Raw genomic sequence first — 21,437 nt, 5'->3', positions numbered from 1 at the left:
TGACGATTGGGGCACGAGCGAACAAACTTCTGAACATAGCTGTACATCCCGCATGAGCAGTACCGCAGTCGAATGTACTGGTATGTTTTCAATACCCCAAGTGTGCGCACTGTGGATCAGAGTGAAATGATGCGCATATTCCAGAACGCAGCTCGCAGGGTACTACTAGCAACCATTGGCGGCCATCAGCGGTGTAATTGCGCCGGTGGAGTAGGTCTTCGCGAATGGCAAAATCGTTGGCTTGACGACACAACGCGCGAGTGGTTGGTTCCACTGATGGATCAGAGAGCAAGTCTATCAGCAAGGCGATCCAGTGGTCCTTGCACTGTTCGGAAGCGATGGTGCGAAGGTCAATGGAAGAAACGGCAAACTGGGATACATAGCAGCGGAGGTGACATCAGCAAACGGCGCAAGGTTGCAAACGCCTCACCGCACTCTGACAACCATGAAGTGAGGGCCCGCTGTTTCCAAGGAGCTTCGTAAGGGGCAATATGATGGTGGTGAAGTTTTGGATGAAACGTCTAAAGTAGGAACACAGACCTACAAGACTGCAAAGGTATTTGACGGATGTAGGTTTAGGAAATTCAGCAACAGCTTGAAGTTTGGCTGGATTGGGGAGAATTCCATCCTTCAAGACGACGTAACCTAGCGTGGTCATCTGCCATGCTGCAAATTGGCACTTCTTTAAATTTAGTTGTAGCCCGGCATTTCTCAAGCACGTCAAAACACGTCGGAGGCATTGAAGGTGCGTGGGGAAGTCCGGAGCGAAAACAACGTCGTCAAGGTAGCACAAGTATGTATGCTATTTCAAGTTGCGCAGAACAATATCCATCATGGGCTCAAAAGTTGCGGGTGCATTACAAAGTCCAAACGGCATGACGTTAAATTCGTACAAGCTGTCGGGCATGACAAAAGCTGTCTTCGGTCAATCGTCATCTGCCATGGGTACTTGCCAATACCCTGAATGCAGATCGAGAGGAGGAAAAAATTCTGCTCCTTGTAGGCTGTCAATGGCATCGTCAATCCACAGTAGTGGGTAAACGTCCTTGTGAGTAACTTTGTTGAGGTGCCGAAAGTCCACACAGAACCGTACAGAACCGTTTTTTTTTTCACAACAAAGACAACAGGTGATGCCCATGGACTGTTCAAAGGTCGAATCACTTTGCATCGAAGCATGTCGTCGACTTGCTCGTTAATTACACGATGTTCTGGCGGAGACACACAATACGGGCATTGCCGCAGTGGCGGCTGGGAGCCAGTGTCGATGCAATGCGTAAGAGTGGACGTCCCGCCCAGGGAAGTTTGCCTGACGTTGAAAGAATGAAGCTCTTCTAACAGACCCAGAAGCTGGGAACGTTGGGCTGGCGTCAGGTTATCAGCAATGGAGGAAGTGTACTGTACTGTAAGTGGCGCAGTGTGTGTCATCGGGCATGCCCACAACTTGTGTGGCTTCAATGGCTTCCATGCTGCCAAGACATTCCCCTCGCAGCAGCATCACAGTGCATGGAGACAGGTTGCTAAAAAAGATAGCGCTGGATCCCTCAGTGACTTCTACGGTCGCAAAAGGTAGCAGCAGACCTTTTTTGGGTGCAAAAGCGGTCGGATGGAGAAAGTAGTGCAGTGGTGCCGGAGAGGCTGCTGCAATAGACGGACACAACCGTTGACGATTTCAGGGGCACTGTGGTGTTGTCTTTGATGAGTAGCTTGTTCAAAGCCGAAGGACTGTCAGCCAGCGCCAAATCTGACACTGGTGAGAGTTTTCTTTTGGCGCGTGCGCAATAAATCACAGCATTGTGGCGGGAGAGAAAATGCCAGCCTAAGATGAGGTCACGCGAGCATGAGGAAATAATGATGAATTTGACGATGTATAGAATGTCCGCAATGACAACACGACCGGTTCGTGCCGCTATGGGATGAATACGCTGGGCGCTGGCTGTACGGAGGGATAGTGCAAAAAGTGGTGTCATCAATTTTTGAAGCAAATGGCTAAGTTGCGTAGTCATAACGGATACGGCGGCTCCAGTGTCCACAAGCACAGATGCATAAACACCGTCCACAAACACGTCTATCACATTCGATGGGCTTCGTTGAGGGCTTGCAGACTTCGATAGTGCTGCAGCTCGTGCCTTGTTGACTGCGACTAGTTTTCCTCCTCGCAACCGAAGGGACGAGGCCGCACAGGCGATAGTGAGCGACGACGTGGAGAAGGTGAATGGCGAGTGACAGGCCTTGGGCATACTGTCGGTGATGTGTCAGAAGGTGGGTCATCCTGTGCGTGGGGAGAAGCGACAAGATGACTTGTCAGGTACGATGCGGCGCTAGAAGGCTGCACATGATTGCGAAAGCATGCCACGTGGCCGGCGCATCCACACGCAAAGCAGATGGGTCGACTGTCCGAAGTGCACCACCTATTCGCTGTGGCAGGTCCCATCCATAACGCAGGAAGCATTGGACGGCGTGGCTGGTAGAATGGTTGCGCGGCAGACTGCGGTCGCGGTTTAGACACGACGTCGGCGTAGTTGAGAGGCGCACATTGTGGAAGTAGTTGGGGCCAGGCGATGACATCGGCGTAGCCGAGTGGTGCAGGCGCATGGATCTGTGGGGGCCAGGTGACGATATCTGCGGAGCTGAGAGGTGCAGCCGCAGGAGCATTTTGGCAGAGCTTAGGCGAAGCCACGTTGATCTCCTGCTCAATGGCACGGCAGAGCGAAGGCACAAAACGTGAGGAGGGCTCCTGCATGTGCTGCGGCTGCGCAAATGTCAGCAATGATAGTTGGCGGGCAACCTCCTCACAGATGAACGCCTTCATTTTCTCAAGCAATGCAGAGTGGTCCGAAATTGTAGCCAAACCAGCGAGAGGTTCGTTGTGCGATGAAGAGCGATGGGTCAATGGCCACTGCCACTGTAACTCTTCATAGCTTTGGCACTAAGTGATGATTTCAGCCACGGAGCAAGGATTCTTGGCAAGCAATACGTTGAAGGCGTCTTCGATACCTTTCAGTACATAACTGATCCGCTCAGACTCCTCCAGGGTCGAATTCGCTTTCTTGCATAGGTCCAGGATGTCTTCAATGTAGCTGGTGAATGATTCACCCAGCTGCTAAGAGTGCGCCCGCAAACGCTGCTCAGTACGCAGCTTACGAACAGCGGGGCGACCAAATACATTGACAAGGGCGGTCTTGAAGGCGGACCAGGTCGGGAGATCTTTGTGGTTGTTATACCATAGGCTGGCGACACCCGCGAGGTAGAACAGCACATTGTTCAGTTTGGCTGGTTCATCCTACTTGTTATGCGTGTTGACCCTCTCGTATGTGGAGAACCGGTCCTCCACATCGGTGTCAGCCGCGCCAGTTAAGGTGGCAGGGTTGCGGTGACGAGGTACACAAGGACACGTGGTTAGTGCAGGAGGAGGTGTTTGCTAGGAGGCGTCCTGAGGCATGGTAGATGGCAGGGTTAAGGTGTTTATTTGATCGGACTAGGAGCAGCACAGCGACGACAGTCTAGGCAGAGCATGGACTCTGAGCACAAGAGGCATTCATGAGTAAAAGCTCTTTCACATTCCTGAAGAATGTGAAAAAGTGCCACTGGAAGTGCATCAAAGAGGAAAAGAAAGGAGAGAAGAAAAAAAGAAGACAAGGCCCTTATGGCATAAACATGATGCATTCCCTTGGGTAAGGAAGGGAAGGAAGGAAGAAAAGGCAGGGAAGGAACGTCGCTTGCTTACGCTAGTTGAGAAAATGGGGGAAAGTGTCCATGTTGGCAGTGAAGCTCACCTCCTGGCAGCATGGGCATAGAAACATTTCAATTTTTCCCATCTCCTCTAATAATGAACCAGTCTGAAAAATCCTTGCAGTAGAACACTCCTTAGATGGTGCTTAACAACTTTCAGTGTATAACTGAAACTTTCTGTGGGGCCTGGGGAGGGGGCCTTTTAAGTGCAATGTTCTAGTAGACCTTGACATGGCCTGCCAAATGTCTGTGTGCATACAGTTGTATTTTATTTATTAATGACTGTACATGGGACACTACTGAAGTCCACATGAATTCAAGCCTTGACGGTTGGCCACAATTTATATATCACCCATTTAAAAGAATTCCCAAATTTGAAGGAACTGTTTCTCAAATCTCATGATGCAAGTGCCACAATTACACTGTCTTGTCATGTGTACCTCCATGAACAAATAAAATGTGAATGGGACAATTCAAACAGATCGAGCAAAATAACACGATAACAATTTACATACAACTAAACAACAGTGTGGTTCGGTTTAACTCGCAAGAAGTGCTTCATCTCACACTGAAAGTTAAAATTAAATATTTTGCTATATTGCTCTCTGCATATAAATAATTGCATTTGCATTTAGTTTGTCCTTAACAGCACAAAGTGCAGTCCAATGTGACTACACATTTCAGTAAAATACAGACAACATGTCTACATAAAATATCAATAAAGCTGGCATATAAAGCATTAGCTATATATGCTGAAATCAAGGAGACAGGTACTCATTAGTAGAAATCAAGAAAAGGGGTGAAGGACACTAGTAATAGCACAGTAATATGCAGCCATTAAAGATGCACTTCAGTATGGAACACATGATATCCTGCTCACACTCATATGGCAATTTGTAGTAGTCAATGAGTGTCTCAAATGTAAACGAACAATTCTGTTGTTCCTTTGCTACCACTAAATATGAGAAATAGCAAAGCAGCTTGTAGGTCACCAGACAGCGAGCTAAGCCCTTGGCACATTAAATGTAGTAAAAGGAATGACAAAGTGGCACTAATACAACAAAGACTACCTTACTAAAGACAAAGACTAACGCAATGTTAACATGCCACACGGTCTATTTCATAAAACATAAACATTAAAGTAGTCTATTAAACATTAAAGTAGTCTATAGGCTCAAAATACATGCAAGCATGGAAGTGGAAGCATGCAGTCATTATCTTGAACAGCAGAGGAAATAGCAGCTCCCTCTGCTAAACACTGACACAGCAATGGGAACTTCCTTTCATTTTTCGTATGTGCAAGAAAGAAACAGCTTTCAACGCACGTTGTGTCAATTCTGGTTCACCACTCAGGTTCATCATGCGTGGAATGGAGGGTCCATAGACATCTGCATCGAGCAGCCCCACAGTTGGCCTCTATTGAAACCAAGAAAACCAAGCAGAAAGTATGCCAATTGAAATACTGTGACCAAGCACTAGACTTATATTCAGCCAGATAGGCCACACTCACAAAAGAAGAAAGCAGCAAACAAACATCATTGTTCAACAGTACAATATACATAAACGTTCCTCAAGGACCGAAAAAATTATAAACATTAAAAAATTTTATACCTCCATGCATTTCCTAAAAGATTTAGGTATACTGTACTGTCTTCTGCAGTATCACACAAAATGAAGTGCTCACCAAGATGAAAATAATATAGCTATAAATTAAATGACAAGTCTCAATGCTAATTCTATTTGCCAGCATATCCTGAATGAGTTATTCAGGATATTCAGCTATCAGCTATTTCCCCGCACATACTAAATTAGTTCCCAAAATGCTGCACTTTGCCAATCATTTCACTGCTGTGGCATGCAGTGCCTGTGCCACACCAGCCATTCGATGCAACTACGCACACCATGCAGGCCCAGTTCACCATACTCCCCACACTGACAGTGCAGGCTTTGTGCAGAAATATGCCAGGCATATTGTACACGAGCAAGAACCTCAAACTGGGCTGGTATGAACCCGTTTATATCTAACCCAGGAGTAATTTAGATCTTATTATTCTCTTACACTGCCACTCTGCTCCATGTCGTATGCAAAGACATGTGAATATCAAAACAGAAGAATCTGTTTGAACCATTATTTGTTCATAGAATTAGGGTTCAGTGTTCGAACTTTTTATTTTCTCAAAATTTTGGATATTTCTTTTGTCTTTATTTACACATGCAAGTATTTTTTTCACTGGATATATTTTTCTAAATAATTTTTCCCCGAAAATTTCTTGCATCGAGCTTACAGCTTTTTGATTATGTGAATGTCTGGTTTACTAATTGATGCTGCGACATGTATGGTTGTGCATACTGCTCTTCAACACTAGCTGTATCTAACATGTGTAATAACAAAAGTTTTCAAGCAGCCTATGGAAAGGGACGCAATGCCGTACGATGATATCAATATACAAGAATTCAGAAAGAGTATTTGATATTCAAACAGAAATAGATTTGTAACACTATGCAGAAATATGGGATGGCAGGCACAACCCCATGTCACCCTCACTGAGTTCATATACCACAGTGACTGCTGCAAGAACCCAAGCCTGGGCTCCTCTTAACTCATTTGTGCATCCCCCCTCTCCATTTATTGCTTGTCATTTTCGTCGAAGTGACATGCAAAATGGAAGCAGATAAGCAAAAAAAGAAAAGAAAGGAAAGATTACTTGGGCAGGAAGATGAATTCGTGCAACCTTGACCTCACCAGACTCCTTGCATCTAAGCGCATGTATGATTGCAGCTGCATGGCAATCACCATCTTAGCTGTTTGGTGAACTTCATTTCCCTGACTTCTTCTGGTTAGAAGTGAATATCTGAGAAAACAAATTTGTCATACCTTTCCCACATTTCTAATATTCAAAGTTTCAAATATGAATTGAATACTGCACATTAACTATTCATATTCATATCTGAAAAGGAACTTATTCGGTATTTTTCAATCCAAAACTAACCACATATTTCGCAACAACCGACTGTTAAAGACTGGTTACAGTTCTCTGTCTGCTAAACAAAGTACTGCAAATTATCAGAAATGTGACGACAAAAGTTTTCGAAGCAATGCAGAAACAAAATGGGTATTGGAAGTTTTGTTTACAGGTTTCCAGCAGAAGGGTCTACTTTACAACCAGTGACTTTTGCGTGTATTGTGTCACTTAGTATATTTGGCGGTCTAGCAATGTACCAGTTTTATCTTTTAAGCTACAACCAGTGATGCTTTCCTTGCAACAGGCCCTTTTACATGTGTCTACAGTGCACAAGTCCTTCAGCAGCTCTCCTTCCCCTCTTTCTCCACTTCTGATCTCTTTGGGAGAACCATTTATTTTGCATTTTTGGAAAGCTAGCCATACAGCAGTGATTCTTTCCTGGAAAGCTTGTTTGCAACAAGGCTCTAATTTTGTTGAGAGGTTAGTCATGCAGTTTTTTAATGACAATTAGTGATATTATGTTTAAACTGATCCTTTGTCCCTAATAGCCGTCTTTTTTTGTACTAGTCAGTATAGGCATGGTGCCTAATTATACCAAAATAAATATTCCTGCTCTAAATATATGCGTCTGCGTTTGACTATTCGATATTCAATACTACTTCATTTTTTAACTGAAAACGCTGAACCCTATCTATATTATTACCCAGTTTATATTCTCATGGCAGAGAAGATTGCAAAGTACTCCACAATATAGGTCATACATTCTCTCAGCTATATGCCTTTTTCTTTTTCCTTTTTTTTCACCACTTGCCAATAGGCGTCTGCTGTGTGTAAATTGAAGCACATATAAAACAAAGTATCGAGAGTGAAAAATGATGCAACAGGTTGGTTTGCATCCTTTAAATGCATACATACGTGTTTACAGATCTGAGTACAACCAGCTAAACAGCTCATTAATAAGCAGCAAATGAAAGACTGGTACAACTTATGTGTGATTGCAACAATGAGAATGGAATGAGGTGCAAATATAAAATTAGTTTGGTTACATAATTGTATGTATCACCAGGGGAAAAAATAAATGAATCCTTTAAAGGGACACTTAGCAAATACTAAGTCGATGTGGACTGTTAAAATACCATTCCAGAAACCACGCAGTGCTTGTTTTGTGCCAAGAAAAGACTTAGTTTACGAGAAAATTGCGTCTGAAGGATCTGCATACCTTAAACACAATTCAAATCACTTGCTCCCGAGTGGGAAGTGGTGATGTTCCATACACCATCACCGACCTTTGCTGCAGTCGGTGAGTAAAATGGCACCAGAGAGACGCCGCTACAGTTTGCTATGTCAAGCGCAAACACGCGGCCATCAAGGAACCGAGCCAAGACAGTGCATTGGATTCGCCGTTGCAGCTGTTCTTGATCGAGTGGCGTGGACCGTTTGGAAATCCCGTGACATCACATGGATGCGACATTCTCTGCTACTTGCAGTTTGTGCAAGTTTTGCGAGCCATCAAAGCCAGCACAGCACTATGCGATAATGAAACTACTGGAACATGAAAGCGCAGGTGGCACAGAGTGGAGAAATTGAAACCTTTTGACCACCTGGGTAACATTGACGAATTCTTTTTTATAAATATCAAACAGAACTAGACAAGTGCATTTTCTTTCATTTTATAAAGCAATACAATGGTCTTTTTGTTATGTGTGGTTGAGTAGCAGCGAAATAAAAATATAATGAGGACTGCCTTCGTCATTGTGCTAGTATGTACTTGAATGTCCTGGGGGAGTCTCTAATTGTGTCCTACATTTATCTCAATTTCTTGATTACTAAAGCTCTGGTTGCAATAATATTGATGCCTTAAACGCTCTCGAGCGCTAATCTATCACTTTAGCTTGACTTAATATTTGCCTTTAGTGGCCCTTTAATGATAACTGATGGAGATTGATCTCCACAAGCATCCAAGCAGGCTATTACAGAGCTGCAGTAATGGGGGCTTCCAGGTTAATTTTTACCCGCTGTAGTTACTTATATGTGCACCTAAACCTAAGTACAGAGGCAATTTTCATTATAACTACAATACCCTTTGCTATTAGTAATGATATTGCCAGCTTTGTCTCTTAACACATACATCTGATTCTTGTCTATTGCTAGTTTCTTCTTCACTGCTTTCAGGCTTCCCCCGTTTCTAAGAGCATGCTCAATTCTATCCATATTATACTTCCTTACGTCAGCTATCTTACGCTTGTTGATTAACTTGGAAAGTTCTGCCAGTTCTATTCTAGCTGTAGGGTTAGAGGCTTTCATACATTGGCGTTTCTTAATCAGATCTCTCGTCTCCTGCGATAGCTTACCGGTATCCTGTTTAACGAAGTTACCACCGACTTCTATTGCACTCTCCTTAATGATGCCCATAAGATTGTCGTTCATTGCTTCAACATTAATTAAGGTCCTCTTCCTGAGTTAAAGCCGAATGCCTGTTCTGTAGCTGGATCCGGAATTCCTCTATTTTTGCTCTTACCGCTAACTCATTGATCGGCTTGTTATGTACCAGTTTCTTCCGTTCCCTCCTCAAGTCTAGGCTAATTTGAGATCTTACCATCCTATGGTCACTGCAGCGCACCTTGCCGAGCCCTTCCACATCTTGTATGATGCCAGGGTTAGCGCAGAGTATGAAGTCTCTTTCATTTCTAGTTTCGCCATTTGGGCTCCTCCACATCCACTTTCTCTTATCCCACTTGCAGAAGAAGGTATTCATTATCCGTAAATTATTCCGTTCTGCAATCTCTACTAATAACTCTTCCTTGATATTCCTAGAACCTATGCCATATTCCCCCACTGACTTGTCTCCAGCCTGCTTCTTGCCTACCCTGGCATTGAAGTCGCCCATCAGTATAGTGTACTTTGTTTTGACTTTACCCATCGCCGATTCCACATCTTCATAGAAGCTATCGACTTGCTGGTCATCATGACTGGATGTAGGCACGTAGACCTGTATGACTTTCAATTTGTACCTCTTATTAAGTTTCACAAGAAGACCTGCCACCCCCTCATTAATGCTATAGAATTCCTGTATGTTACTAGCTATATCCTTATTAATCAGGAATCCGACTCCTAGTTCTCATCTCTTCGCTAAGCCCCGGTAGCACAAGACGTGTCCGCTTTTTAGCACTGTATATGCTTCATTTGTCCTCCTAACCTCACTGAGCACTATTATATCGCATTTCATCATTATCAGCCTAGTTACGCCCACTGCAAAGCAAAGGCCTCTCCCATACTTCTCCAACTACCCCGGTCATGAACTAATTGTGGCCATGTTGTCCCTGCAAACGTCTTAATGTCATCCGCCCACCTAACTTTCTGCCGCCCCCTGCTACGCTTCCCTTCCCTTGGAATCCAGTCCATAACCCTTAATGACCATCGGTTATCTTCCCTCCTCATTACATGTCCGGCCCATGCCCATTTCTTTTTCTTGATTTCAACTAAGATGCCATTTACCCGCGTTTGTTCCCTCACCCAATCTGCTCTTTTCTTATCCCTTAACGTTACACCCATCATTCTTCTTTCCATAGCTCGTTGCGTCGTCTTCAATTTCAGCAGAATCCATTTCATAAGCCTCCAGGTTTCTGCCCCATACGTGAGTACTGGTAATACACAGCTGTTATACACTTTGCTCTTGAGGGATAGTGGCAACCTGCTGTTCATGATTTGAGAATGCCTGCCAAACACACCCCAGCCCATTCTTATTCTTCCGGTTATTTCAGTCACATGATCCGGATCCGTGGTCACTACCTGCCCTAAGTAGATGTATTCCCTTACCACTTCCAGTGCCTCGCTACCTATCGTAAACTGCTGTTCTCTTCCGAGACTGTTAAACATTACTTTAGTTTTCTGCAGATTAATTTTCAGACCCACCCTTCTGCTTTGCCTCTCCAGGTCAGTGAGCATGCGTTGCAATTGGTCTCCTAAGTTACTAAGCAAGGCAATATCATCAGCGAATCGCAAGTTGCTAAGGTATTCTCCATCAACTATTATCCCCAATTCTTCCCACTCCAGGTCTCTGAATACCCCCTGTAAACATGCTGTGAATAGCATTAGAGAGATCGTATCTCCCTGTCTGACGCCTTTCTTTATTGGGATTTTATTGCTTTCTTTGTGGAGGACTACGGTGGCTGTGGAGCCGCTATAGATATCTTCCAGTATTTTTACATATGGCTCATCTACACCCTGATTCCGTAATGCCTTCATGACTGCTGAGGTTTCAACTAAATCAAACGCTTTTTCGTAATCAATGAAGGCTATATATGAGGGTTGGTTATATTCCGCACATTTCTCTATCACCTGATTGATAGTGTGAATGTGGTCTATTGTTGAGTAGCCTTTACGGAATCCTGCCTGGTCCTTTGGTTGACAGAAGTCTAAGATATTCCTGATTCTATTTGCGATTACCTTAGTAAATACTTTGTAGGCAACGGACAGTAAGCTGATCGGTCTATAATTTTTCTAGTCTTTGGCGTCCCCTTTCTTATGGATTAGGATTATGTTGGCGTTCTTCCAAGATTCCGGTACGCTTGAGGTCATGAGGCATTGCATATACAGGGTGGCCAGTTTTTCTAGAACAATCTGCCCACCATCCTTCAACAAATCTGCTGTTACCTGATCCTCCCCAGCTGCCTTCCCCCTTTGCATAGCTCCCAAGGCGTTCTTTACCTCTTCCGGCGTTACTTGTGGGATTTCAAGTTCCTCTAGACTATTCTCTTTCACCTTATCATCGTGGGTGTTACTGGTACTGTATAAATCTCTATAGAACTCCTCAGCCGCTTGAACTATCTCATCCATATTAGTAACGATATCGCCGGCTTTGTCTCTTAACGCATACATCTGATTCTTGTCTATTCCTAGTTTCTTCTTCACTGCTTTTAGGCTTTCTCCGTTCCTGAGAACCTGTTCAATTCTATCCATATTATAGTTCCTTATGTCAGCTGTATTATGCTTGTTGATTAACTTAGAAAGTTCTGCCAGTTCTATTCTAGCTGTAGGGTTAGAGGCTTTCATACTTTGGCGTTTCTTGATCAGATCTTTCGTCTCCTGCGATAGCTTACTGGTCTCCTGTCTAACGGCGTTACCACCGACTTCTATTGCGCACTCCTTAATGATGCCCATAAGATTGTCGTTCATTGCTTCAACACTAAGGTCCTTTTCCTGAGTTAAAGCCGAATACCTGTTCTGTAGCTTGATCCGGAATTCCTCTAGTTTCCCTCTTACCGCTAACTCATTGATTGGCTTCTTATGTACCAGTTTCTTCCGTTCCCTCCTCAAGTCAAGGCTAATTCGAGTTCTTACCATCCTATGGTCACTGCAGCGCACCTTGCCGAGCACGTCTACATCTTGTATGATGCCAGGGTTCGCGCAGAGTATGAAGTCGATTTCATTTCTAGTCTCACCATATCGCATCTAATGGCCGCTAATTCCTCCAATAACACTGCTAGACTCGCCTCACTAGATAACAATCTAGCGTTAAACATTGCCAGGTTCAGATTTTAATGGTGGCCTTCCGGATCCAGAGATTCTTAGCATCCTCTGCTGCATCACAGGTCTGACTGCCGCTGTGGTCAGTTTCTTCGTTGCTGCTGGGGACTAAAGGCTGGGGTTTGATTGTTGTATTCATATAGGAGGTTGTGGCCAAGTACTGCACCAGGGTGGCCAATCCTGCTCTGGTGAGGGAGTGCGTTACCGGTTCTGGTCACCGGGGTCAGGCCGCACTCCAGGCCTGTTTATACAATTTTATCAACACGCACATCTTTTTTTTTAATCTGGTAAAAAATCGCGCGGCACCGGGATTTTAACCACGGTCCTTTTGCAAGTGGGGCAGATACTCTACCTCTGCACCATCGCTGTAACTAATATGGATAAAACGTTCAAGTGGCTGAGGAGTTCTATAGAGATTTATACAGTACCAGTGGCACCCACGACGATACTTGAAGTGGGAATAGTGTAGAGGAACTTGACATTTCATAAGTAATGCCGGAAGAAGTAAAAGAAAGCTTTGGGAGCTATACAAAGGGGGAAGGCAGCTGGGGAGGATCAGGTAACAGCAGATTTGTTGAAGGATGGTGGGCAGATTGTTCTAGAAAAACTGGCCACCCTGTATATGCAATGCCTCATGACCTCAAGCGTACCGGAATCTTGGAAGAATGCCAACATAATCTTAATCCATAACAAAGGGGACGCCAAAGACTTTAAAAATGTTAGACCGATCAGCTTACTGTCCGCTGCCTACAAAGTATTTACTAAGGTAATCGCAAACTGAATCATGAACACCTTAGACTTCTGTCAACCAAAGGACCAGGCAGAATTTCGTAAAGGCTACTCAACAATAGACCATATTCACACTATCAATCAGGTGATAGAGAAATGTGCCAAATATAACCAACCATTATATATAGCTTTCATTGATTACGAGAAAGCGTTTGATTCAGTCGAAACCTCAGCAGTCATGCAGACGTTACGGAATCAGGGTGTTGACGAGCCATATGTAAAAATACTGAAAGATATCTATAGCGGCTCCACAGCCACCGTAGTCCTCCATAAAGAAAGCAACATAATCCCAATAAAGAAGGCCGTCAGGCAGGGAGATACAATCGCTCCAATGCTCCAATTGAGGATAAGAGTTAATGGAGAATACCTTAGTAACTTACGATTTACTGATGATGTTGCCTTGCTTCGTAACTCAGGGGACCAATTGCAATGCATGCTCACTGACCTGGAGAGGCAAAGCAGAAGGGTGGGTCTAAAAATTAATCTGCAGAAAACTAAAGTAATGTTTAACAGCCTCGGAAGAGAACAGCAGTTTACGATACGTAGCGAGGCACTGGAAGTGGTAAGGGAATACATCTACTTAGGGCAGATAGTGACCGCGGATCTGGATTATGAGACTGAAATAATCAGAAGAATAAGAATCGGCTGAGGTGCATTTGGCAGGCATTCTCAGATCATGAACAGCAGGTTGCCATTATCCCTCAAGAGAAAAGTGTATAACAGCTGTGTCTTACCAGTACTCACCTACGGGGCAGAAACCTTGAGGCTTAGGAAAAGGGTTCTACTTAAATTGAGGATGACACAACGAGCTATGGAAAGAAGAATGGTGTGTGTAACATTAAGCGATAAAAAGAGAGCAGATTGGCTGAGGGAACAAACGCGAGTTAATAACATCTTGGTTGAAATCAAGAAAAAGAAATGGGCATGGGCAGGGCATGTAATGAGGAGGGAAGATAACCGATGGTCATTAAGGGTTACGGACTCGATTCCTAGAGAAGGGAAGCGTAGCAGGGGGCGGCAGAAAGTTAGGTGGACGGATCAGATTAAGAAGTTTGCAGGGACAACATGGCCACAATCAGCACATGACCGGGGTAGTTGGAGAAGTATGGGAGAGGCCTTTTCCCTGCAGTGCGCATAGCCAGGCTGATGATGATGATGACCCTTTGCTACACTGGTCACACAAACATAGTAAGCTCTGCAAAGAGTAAAGGTGTGCGAATAGTTATTTTTGAGACCAAATCTAATAGTTCCAGAAGCAAATCAAACATTGAATACTTTTAGAATAGTTTTCGAATACTGAACAGCCATTTTCACAATTATTACAAACAATGTTTGTTTCTTAACATTAGTAAGTTTCTGTCACATTACATTGCACATTATGAAGCAGCTTCCTCGCATGCACAGGGCTCCTCAAAGAGTGCAAAGAGCTTAGCTGGTAAAGTATTGCTCCCAGAGTGATGTAGCCTGCTCCACTATGCAAGTTCTCATGTTTTATGCCTATACTATGCCCATGGGGATAAAATTTATTGTAGCCTTGCTCCAATTTTACATTTAATTGTGTACAGTTGACATACTGAAATATTCAAAAAGTATTTCAAAATTATTCATACTTACAGATAGTGACTATTGAATTCGAAGACCAAATTGAATAGCACACTATCTGATTTGTTATTTGAAGGTTTTTAATATTCCCACACCCCTAGCAAGAGAGAAAAAAAATAGCATAAATAAGAATAATGAATCTGGGTGCAGCCCAGAAATGAAGCATCCCTTACTATGTTAAAGTTATCATGCAGTATAACATCAATGGCTTGACATGAATTTTTCATAACCACTTCGCCTTTTCAGCAATGGCTAGTAGACAGCCATGTAAAGTAGCAGCTGCTGAGCTTCAAGAACCAGTGGCTAGCAGACAACCTCTTCAAGTACCTTTCTCAAGGCAGCTGTGCTCTAATAATTTAAGTAACTTAAAGGGTCCTTCCAATGCCTTTCACAAAAGTCACTTATGTGGGGTTTTATGGTGCAAAAACATCTGAGATTATGATGCGTTTGCTTTCACAAAAGGTTTGGAATGTTGAGCATTAAAGGGCATCTCCTCATAAATATTTTTCCATAAAAAGTTCTTCAATTAGCCATAAATTAGTGTAAATATTGACAATGAAATGCTGCCGCTTCCATGTCCTCATGGCCTTCCCCTCCTTCTTGTCATCCTTACTACGCCTGAAACTGGTGGTCGTACCCCATAGATTGATGCAAATCATGCTGCACCTATCATCCTTCTGAACTTTGGTACCAGCATGATCTTCAAGATCTGGTCCCGCTGCTCAATCTTGAAAACTATAGCAGCGGCAGAATGGTATTATTCTGTACCAGGAGATGGCACTACTACCTTATAAGCGACAAGGCTTCTCCGTTCTTGCTTCTGGTGAAGGCACTGCTTTGTCATGACATCTGAAGATGTTTGGCTGACAGCAATCATGTTTATAAGTGTGGAGCAACACGTAAAAGTAGCGGGCCTTTCAGGAAGTTAGGAATGGAGATCACTGAGTACTAATTTGAACACAAGGACTGAGATAGAAATTAGTAAGCAGGTCATTGCATGTGCTGGTCACTGCTCCTGAAACCCTCCTTCAGGATGTGAATGGCAGCTGCAGTTCAAGGGTGCACCACTCCTTCAAGTCAACAAAACAAGCCATAGTAATGTATGTGCACAAAGTAGCGCATAATATAACAAAGAATGTGGCCAACCAGTATAATGTTACAATGTTGTTTTGAGTCCTAAGGAAGCTTGCGTAGTAGGGCTCAAAAACCAGCAGAAGTGATGGCAACAAAGGCTGCTGTAGTAAGAAGCATGGAAAGACCTTCCATAACATACACTCTTGGAGTGGTTAACAAAATACCACTGTCATGCAAAAAGGTCTATGCAGGCCACTGGCAGATGTGTAAAAATCTAAGCAAGAGAACATGAATTGCTTCTAAATAATAGCATTAATGTGGTGCACCTAGCTGTGCATTGTAAAGGTTGTGAGCACCAACCACTAATTAAAGGCTCTAAGCACAAGCACAGACAAAACAGCATGCGAAACTATGGAAGTAGGAGTGCGCTAATATTTGAAATTTTGAATAGGAGTAAATAGGAGTAAATTCGTATTCAAATCAACAATTCACTTTTTGACGAAGTTATTGAATATTCACTTCTGTGTGAATACTATGAGAGATAATGTTGCAGTCCACAGGGAGAAAAACAAATTCAAGTGGAGTGTCTACTGAATAATTCTACAGCCCAAGAATCGCGGTTGTTGTGTAGATGCACCAGTTCCGAGGAAATTCACGTGAAGACAACTTCTGCACAAGAGTTTCCAGTCATGAAATAAGTCACTTTAGACAGCCTATGAATTTGTTGTTTCAAAAAGGGCAAATCACTATATTATTTGGCCAATTTCACCATGTCTGGATTCTCTAAAATGATTTACAGTGCTGCAGAATTACACCTAGCTCCTTCAACAAATACAGCAGTACATTAAATGCATGTGTTTCTGTGCTGTTCATATCGTTATTGTCATGGTGCATGAGATACAATTACCTTTTAGTTGGTTCGCATTTATAAGCTTCTGACTTGGCCTGCCATAGAGTTGCGAATGGTATAATGCGCATAAAAATAATATAAATAAGCCTTTTTTTGCCAGACGTCCGGACTCAACACAACCTTTATACCATTTAACTTAGTTTAGAAATCTGAAATATTCAGTACTCGATTTGATGTTTGAAGGTAATTTTTCTTGAATATTTGCATTAGATTTGATTAGAAAATTTAATTATTCGAACATCCCTACATGTCTTACACATTGTTAAGTAAGGGCTGGACTATGCGACTCAAACAACTGTATGCTTGAGTAGCAATAAAACAGAATTTTTTTAATTGCCTTATCTGAATGCTGTTTGCTTGTATCTAGTCAACACATGTGTAAAAGTAGATGCTAAGATATGCAGAAGACAAAGATAATGATAAATAACCAGACAAGGGAACATGAGTCCAAGATCGCAAGTCAGTCTCTAGAGTCTGTGAAGGAGTATGTTTACCTAGGTCAACTAATCACAGGGAACCCTGACTATGAGAAGGAAATTCACAGAAGAAAAAAAAATGGGTTGGATCGCATACGGCAGACATTGTGAGCTCCTGACTCGGAGATTACCGTTATGATTGAAAAGGAAAGTATGCAATCAGTGAATTTTACCGGTGCTGACATATGGGGCAGAGACTTGGAGACTGACAAAGAAGCTTGAGAACAAGTTAAGGACCGCACAAAGAACGATGGAACGAAGAATGCTAGGCATAACTTTAAGAGACAGAAAGAGAGCGGTTTGGATCAGAGAGCAAACGGGTATAGACAATATTCTAATAGACATTAAGAGAAAAAAAAAAAGAGGTGCTGGGCAAGTCATGTAATGCGCAGATTAGATAACCGTTGAACCATTAGGGTGACAGAATGGGTACCAAGAGAAGGGAAGCGCAGTAGAGGACGGCAGAAGACTAAGTGGTGTGACAAAATTAGGAAATTTGCGTGTGCTAGTTGGAATGGGTTGGCACAGGACAGGGGCAATTGGAGATCACAGGGAGAGGCCTTCGTCCTGCAGTGGACATAAAATAGGCTGATGATGAAGTCTTGAAAATCAAGCAACTGGAAGTGAGTAGTGTCCTGCTTAGTTATCTCTATGAGGATAGCTATAGGGGCTTGTTGGTATGGCATATCTTATTTTGTTGTAACGCAAGCTGAACAAGCGCTGTGTGTGTCAGATGTGCCTTTCTGTTGTCCGTGTTCAGCTTTCACTACAACAAAATAAGATACTCATCTCTAACTTAGTCCTTATTTTCAACTTCATGTACCATTGACTTCCATTGTTCAGTATGAACCAACTAGCCCAACAACAAGTGTTCTTAAAGGGCCTTGCACCAGGCCCCATTGTACATGTTGGTTATACATTAGCAGTTGTAAAAAGCCATCCAAGGAGCATTCTGCTACAACAATTCTCCATAATACTACTTCTTATCGCTGTCCTAACCTGACAGGCACTGCTCTAGCTAACACTAACTCCTTCTCACTTACACGTGATCGCCAAGTCAGCCATTTAGACAAGTGGGTTGTTAGAAACCCCCCTTGAGACTGTTGCTGTTACATATGCATAGCATACAGGCATAAACTCATTTTGCATATTTTTGTATTTCGTGCCACAACTTCAAAACAAGGAAAAAAAGCTATTGCATATGTATTTTAATGTGAAGAACAATTTGACTATAAACCATTACACCAGTAATTATTAATTTAGCTAATTACTTTGTATTAATTGGCTAATTACCAATAACAAGAAATACTACAGTTCGCGGAAGACTGCTGCAAAGAGAACACCATTGGTCCCATTCTTGTGTCCCATACCCTGATTTTTTTAGAGCTCGGCTCACATTAGCTGGGACACCCTGTATATTTTTTCAAATATTTTTAAAGCGTATTTGTCGTTTTGTTACCACAATCTATACAAACTAAGAGGCATGTCGCTAGTCTGCTTGGAGAAAATAAAAAGTAACATACTTAAAGGATTCTTTTCTAAACTGCAAAGTTTATATGAAGTCACCCTTTTCCCTTTAGACAATTAAAAAAAAAAGCTAGACAGAATTATTTTCATTTCTAGTTGCATAAATGGAAACGGGGGTCTCTAAAGAAGAAGAACATGGTGTTACCAATGTCATCATATAAGTATAAACTAATGCTATTTCCAATTTAGTGAAGCTCAGGTGTCATGTTTGCAGTAAATGCAAGCATTATCACATTACTGATGATAATGAAATCAGCAGAACTCTACAAGATCATGCCATAGACTATTTGCTGCAGAAAATTTACAAGAGGCCAGAGATATCTGCATGCAAAGAAAAACTTACAAAAAGAAAGTGATTTACAGCTAATGCAACAAGGCATCTCCGTGGCACAGCAGAAAGTTTACTCGCAACAGTAGTCACTACATGAAAAAATTGTACTTTGCTCAACAAGGCTCCTTCAGAACGCAAGGATTGACAAATAAGACTTCTGCTTCCTACTATTGAAGGCAATGGTTCATGAGCACATGAAGTGTAGTACAGTTCAGAAATTGAACCATGCATGATAACACACTTGTGCTAACTGTGTGAAGTTCATGATGACGGCGATTAGAAGTAAATTATATTGCTAGTCTAAAAGCAAAACACTGGCAAAACACAGTGTGTGCTTCACTTAAGCTCCTGTTATTGCTACTTAATGAATCCCAAGTCACAAAATTTACGATGTCATGTGCACGAAACTTTATTTTTCTGTTCTTTTTTTTTTTTTTTTAGTAGCAAACCTGCAAGCAGTTCCAACTACTTTTGACTCACCATTTCATGCAAAGAAAGAGCCAAAGCCAAGTTGACTGTAAAGAATAAGAAACATTTTTGCAACTATAAAAGCAGGAACGCATATGCAAGGACTACAATCAGTTAGTTGCATCACCTGCAGTAGTTGATTTGCCAACACCACCTTTTCCAGATGCCACCAGAACAACATGCTTCACACCTGCAACTGGAAACTTCTTAGGCAGTCCTTGTGATGTTCTTTGCTGACTTCGTTCTGCTCTATTAGCACTTGAATCACCACCAAAACATCGCTATATAATTTGGAAGAAAAGAAAAGAGTGATTATCACAAATTTTTTCCAGTTGAACCCAACATTCACATTAGGTTCTGTTCTGATAGTTCTACACAGGCTAACACACCAACAGTCAAACAGCATCAAGTATTTCATTAAGTCTTAAAAATTATTTATATGCAAGTCACAGTGGTAAATATGATAAGTCACTGTTTTTTCATTCTGCCTTCAATGGCAGAATTCTGCATTCTGTTGTAGATGAACTGCAATAAAACTGACCCTACTCAAAACAAACTGTGCTCTCAGAAGAAAGTTAGCTTCAGTCATCAGGGACAGTTGCTCCTGTTAGCACTTTGTTTTTCAGAGGAATTATTCAATGTGACTTTATTGTTGCAGTGAGGAAGCAAACCAAAATTCTGTTTATCGAGCACATACTGGCTGCTTCAAGGAAGAAAAGCAAATTTTCTTGAAGTAGAGATGATAATGTCTTGTTTTCAGCAATGCATTAGTGGGGGTGGACATCAATAAATATGCACGAATCAAACTAAATATAATCTAGTAATAAACTTATTTATTACTTTATGCTGCAACTGCAGAATTGCAGACGGTTAGTCTTCAAGGCATGTCCACTTAGTAGAATTTCAAGATTAGCACCATTTTTCAGATATCTATTACCAAAATGTGCCACAAATACAGTGGTGCTCCATGTAATTTGTGTCAGAGTGCTTTATGTGAAAATAGCAAGTGGACATGCCTGAATACTGACTGGATTTGAATCCCACAAAGGTAACATCTGCCCTAAGCAAATTAAAATTAGTGAATTTAGCTATTAATTGGTGAGTGTCACACGTTTCCTGGTACTCACTACTGCTAACGATTTCAATTGTAATTTATTTGCACGAGAGTGAGTCTGCACTTGGTGGTGTGCTAGGCAAATTAGAAAGGTAACAGCCCTTGCACATGAGCACCTGCAAGCCTGCCACCGAGAACAGGAAAAATAAACAAACAAATGAATATAAAATAATGAGAGTGAGGGAGTATTGGATGAGAGGGAGAAGGAGATTCTTGATGATGGGAAGGAAAGGTTGGGGTAAAGTGCAGCGCAGTAACTGTCTCTCAGCAGAGGACACCTCAACCGCGCTGCACAGGGGGTAGGGAATGAAAGTAGAGGGAGAGAAAGAGCAGCAGAAACAGCAGCACACCGCGGAAATGTGACGGAGCTAAAGGCGGTCGGCGAGGCTGACAGGGAAGTATAGTGGAAGTATACAGAAAAAGGGGGGGGGGATGAAGCAAGAAAGGACATAAGGGAGGCACGAGGGAGATGATGATGGCTAGAAAATGAGAGGGCAAAAAGAGACAGCAATTATGTGATGAAGGCTGAGAAGTCGGAAAAGCGATGTAGATGGAATCAGGGGAGGATCATGGTGTCATCAAAATGTGTTTCTGCCTCTTGCTCCACTATTTCTTTTTTCTGTACCATACCATTTGGCTATGCTTATGTAAAGAGAAGACATCGTTTTAAACACATATACTTTTGTGTGATCCTGCTCTTAAGGACCAAGCGACTTACTGCTGCTCATGCAAAACGATTGGGAGCTCAATTAAGCTGCTCTAGAGTGGCATTTCCTCTGATCTCTTATGCTGTACCAAAAGCATGGAATAAACTTGTATTTCATTGTATTATCAGTACTAGATTATTTTTGAGGAAATTGTCTCTTCTCCATTGAAACAGGTAACAAAGTTGGATAACATTACCAACAACACATGCAAGTTCACAATG

The 21,437-nt window shown here is 42.4% G+C and overlaps 1 protein-coding gene across 3 annotated transcripts in view; it reads right to left on the bottom strand.

Moving 5' to 3' along the window:
• The window catches only part of Nubpl (NUBP iron-sulfur cluster assembly factor, mitochondrial), a 60,132-nt gene that overhangs the window by 36,994 nt on the left and 1,701 nt on the right, over positions 1-21,437 (bottom strand). For all 3 annotated transcript variants that reach the window (XM_055062842.2, XM_050195235.3, XM_072288421.1), the window contains exons 2-4: positions 19,523-19,676; positions 19,408-19,442; positions 5,055-5,145 (exon numbers count right to left, since the gene is read on the bottom strand). In XM_055062842.2, the coding sequence (XP_054918817.1) occupies positions 5,055-5,145; positions 19,408-19,442; positions 19,523-19,676 (280 nt within the window). The remainder of the gene's footprint in view (positions 1-5,054; positions 5,146-19,407; positions 19,443-19,522; positions 19,677-21,437) is intronic.

The sequence above is a fragment of the Dermacentor andersoni genome, chromosome 1 (genome assembly GCF_023375885.2).
Source record: "Dermacentor andersoni chromosome 1, qqDerAnde1_hic_scaffold, whole genome shotgun sequence".
In the NCBI taxonomy this organism is placed as follows: domain Eukaryota; kingdom Metazoa; phylum Arthropoda; class Arachnida; order Ixodida; family Ixodidae; genus Dermacentor; species Dermacentor andersoni.
This window is presented reverse-complemented; position numbering and strand designations above follow the sequence as displayed.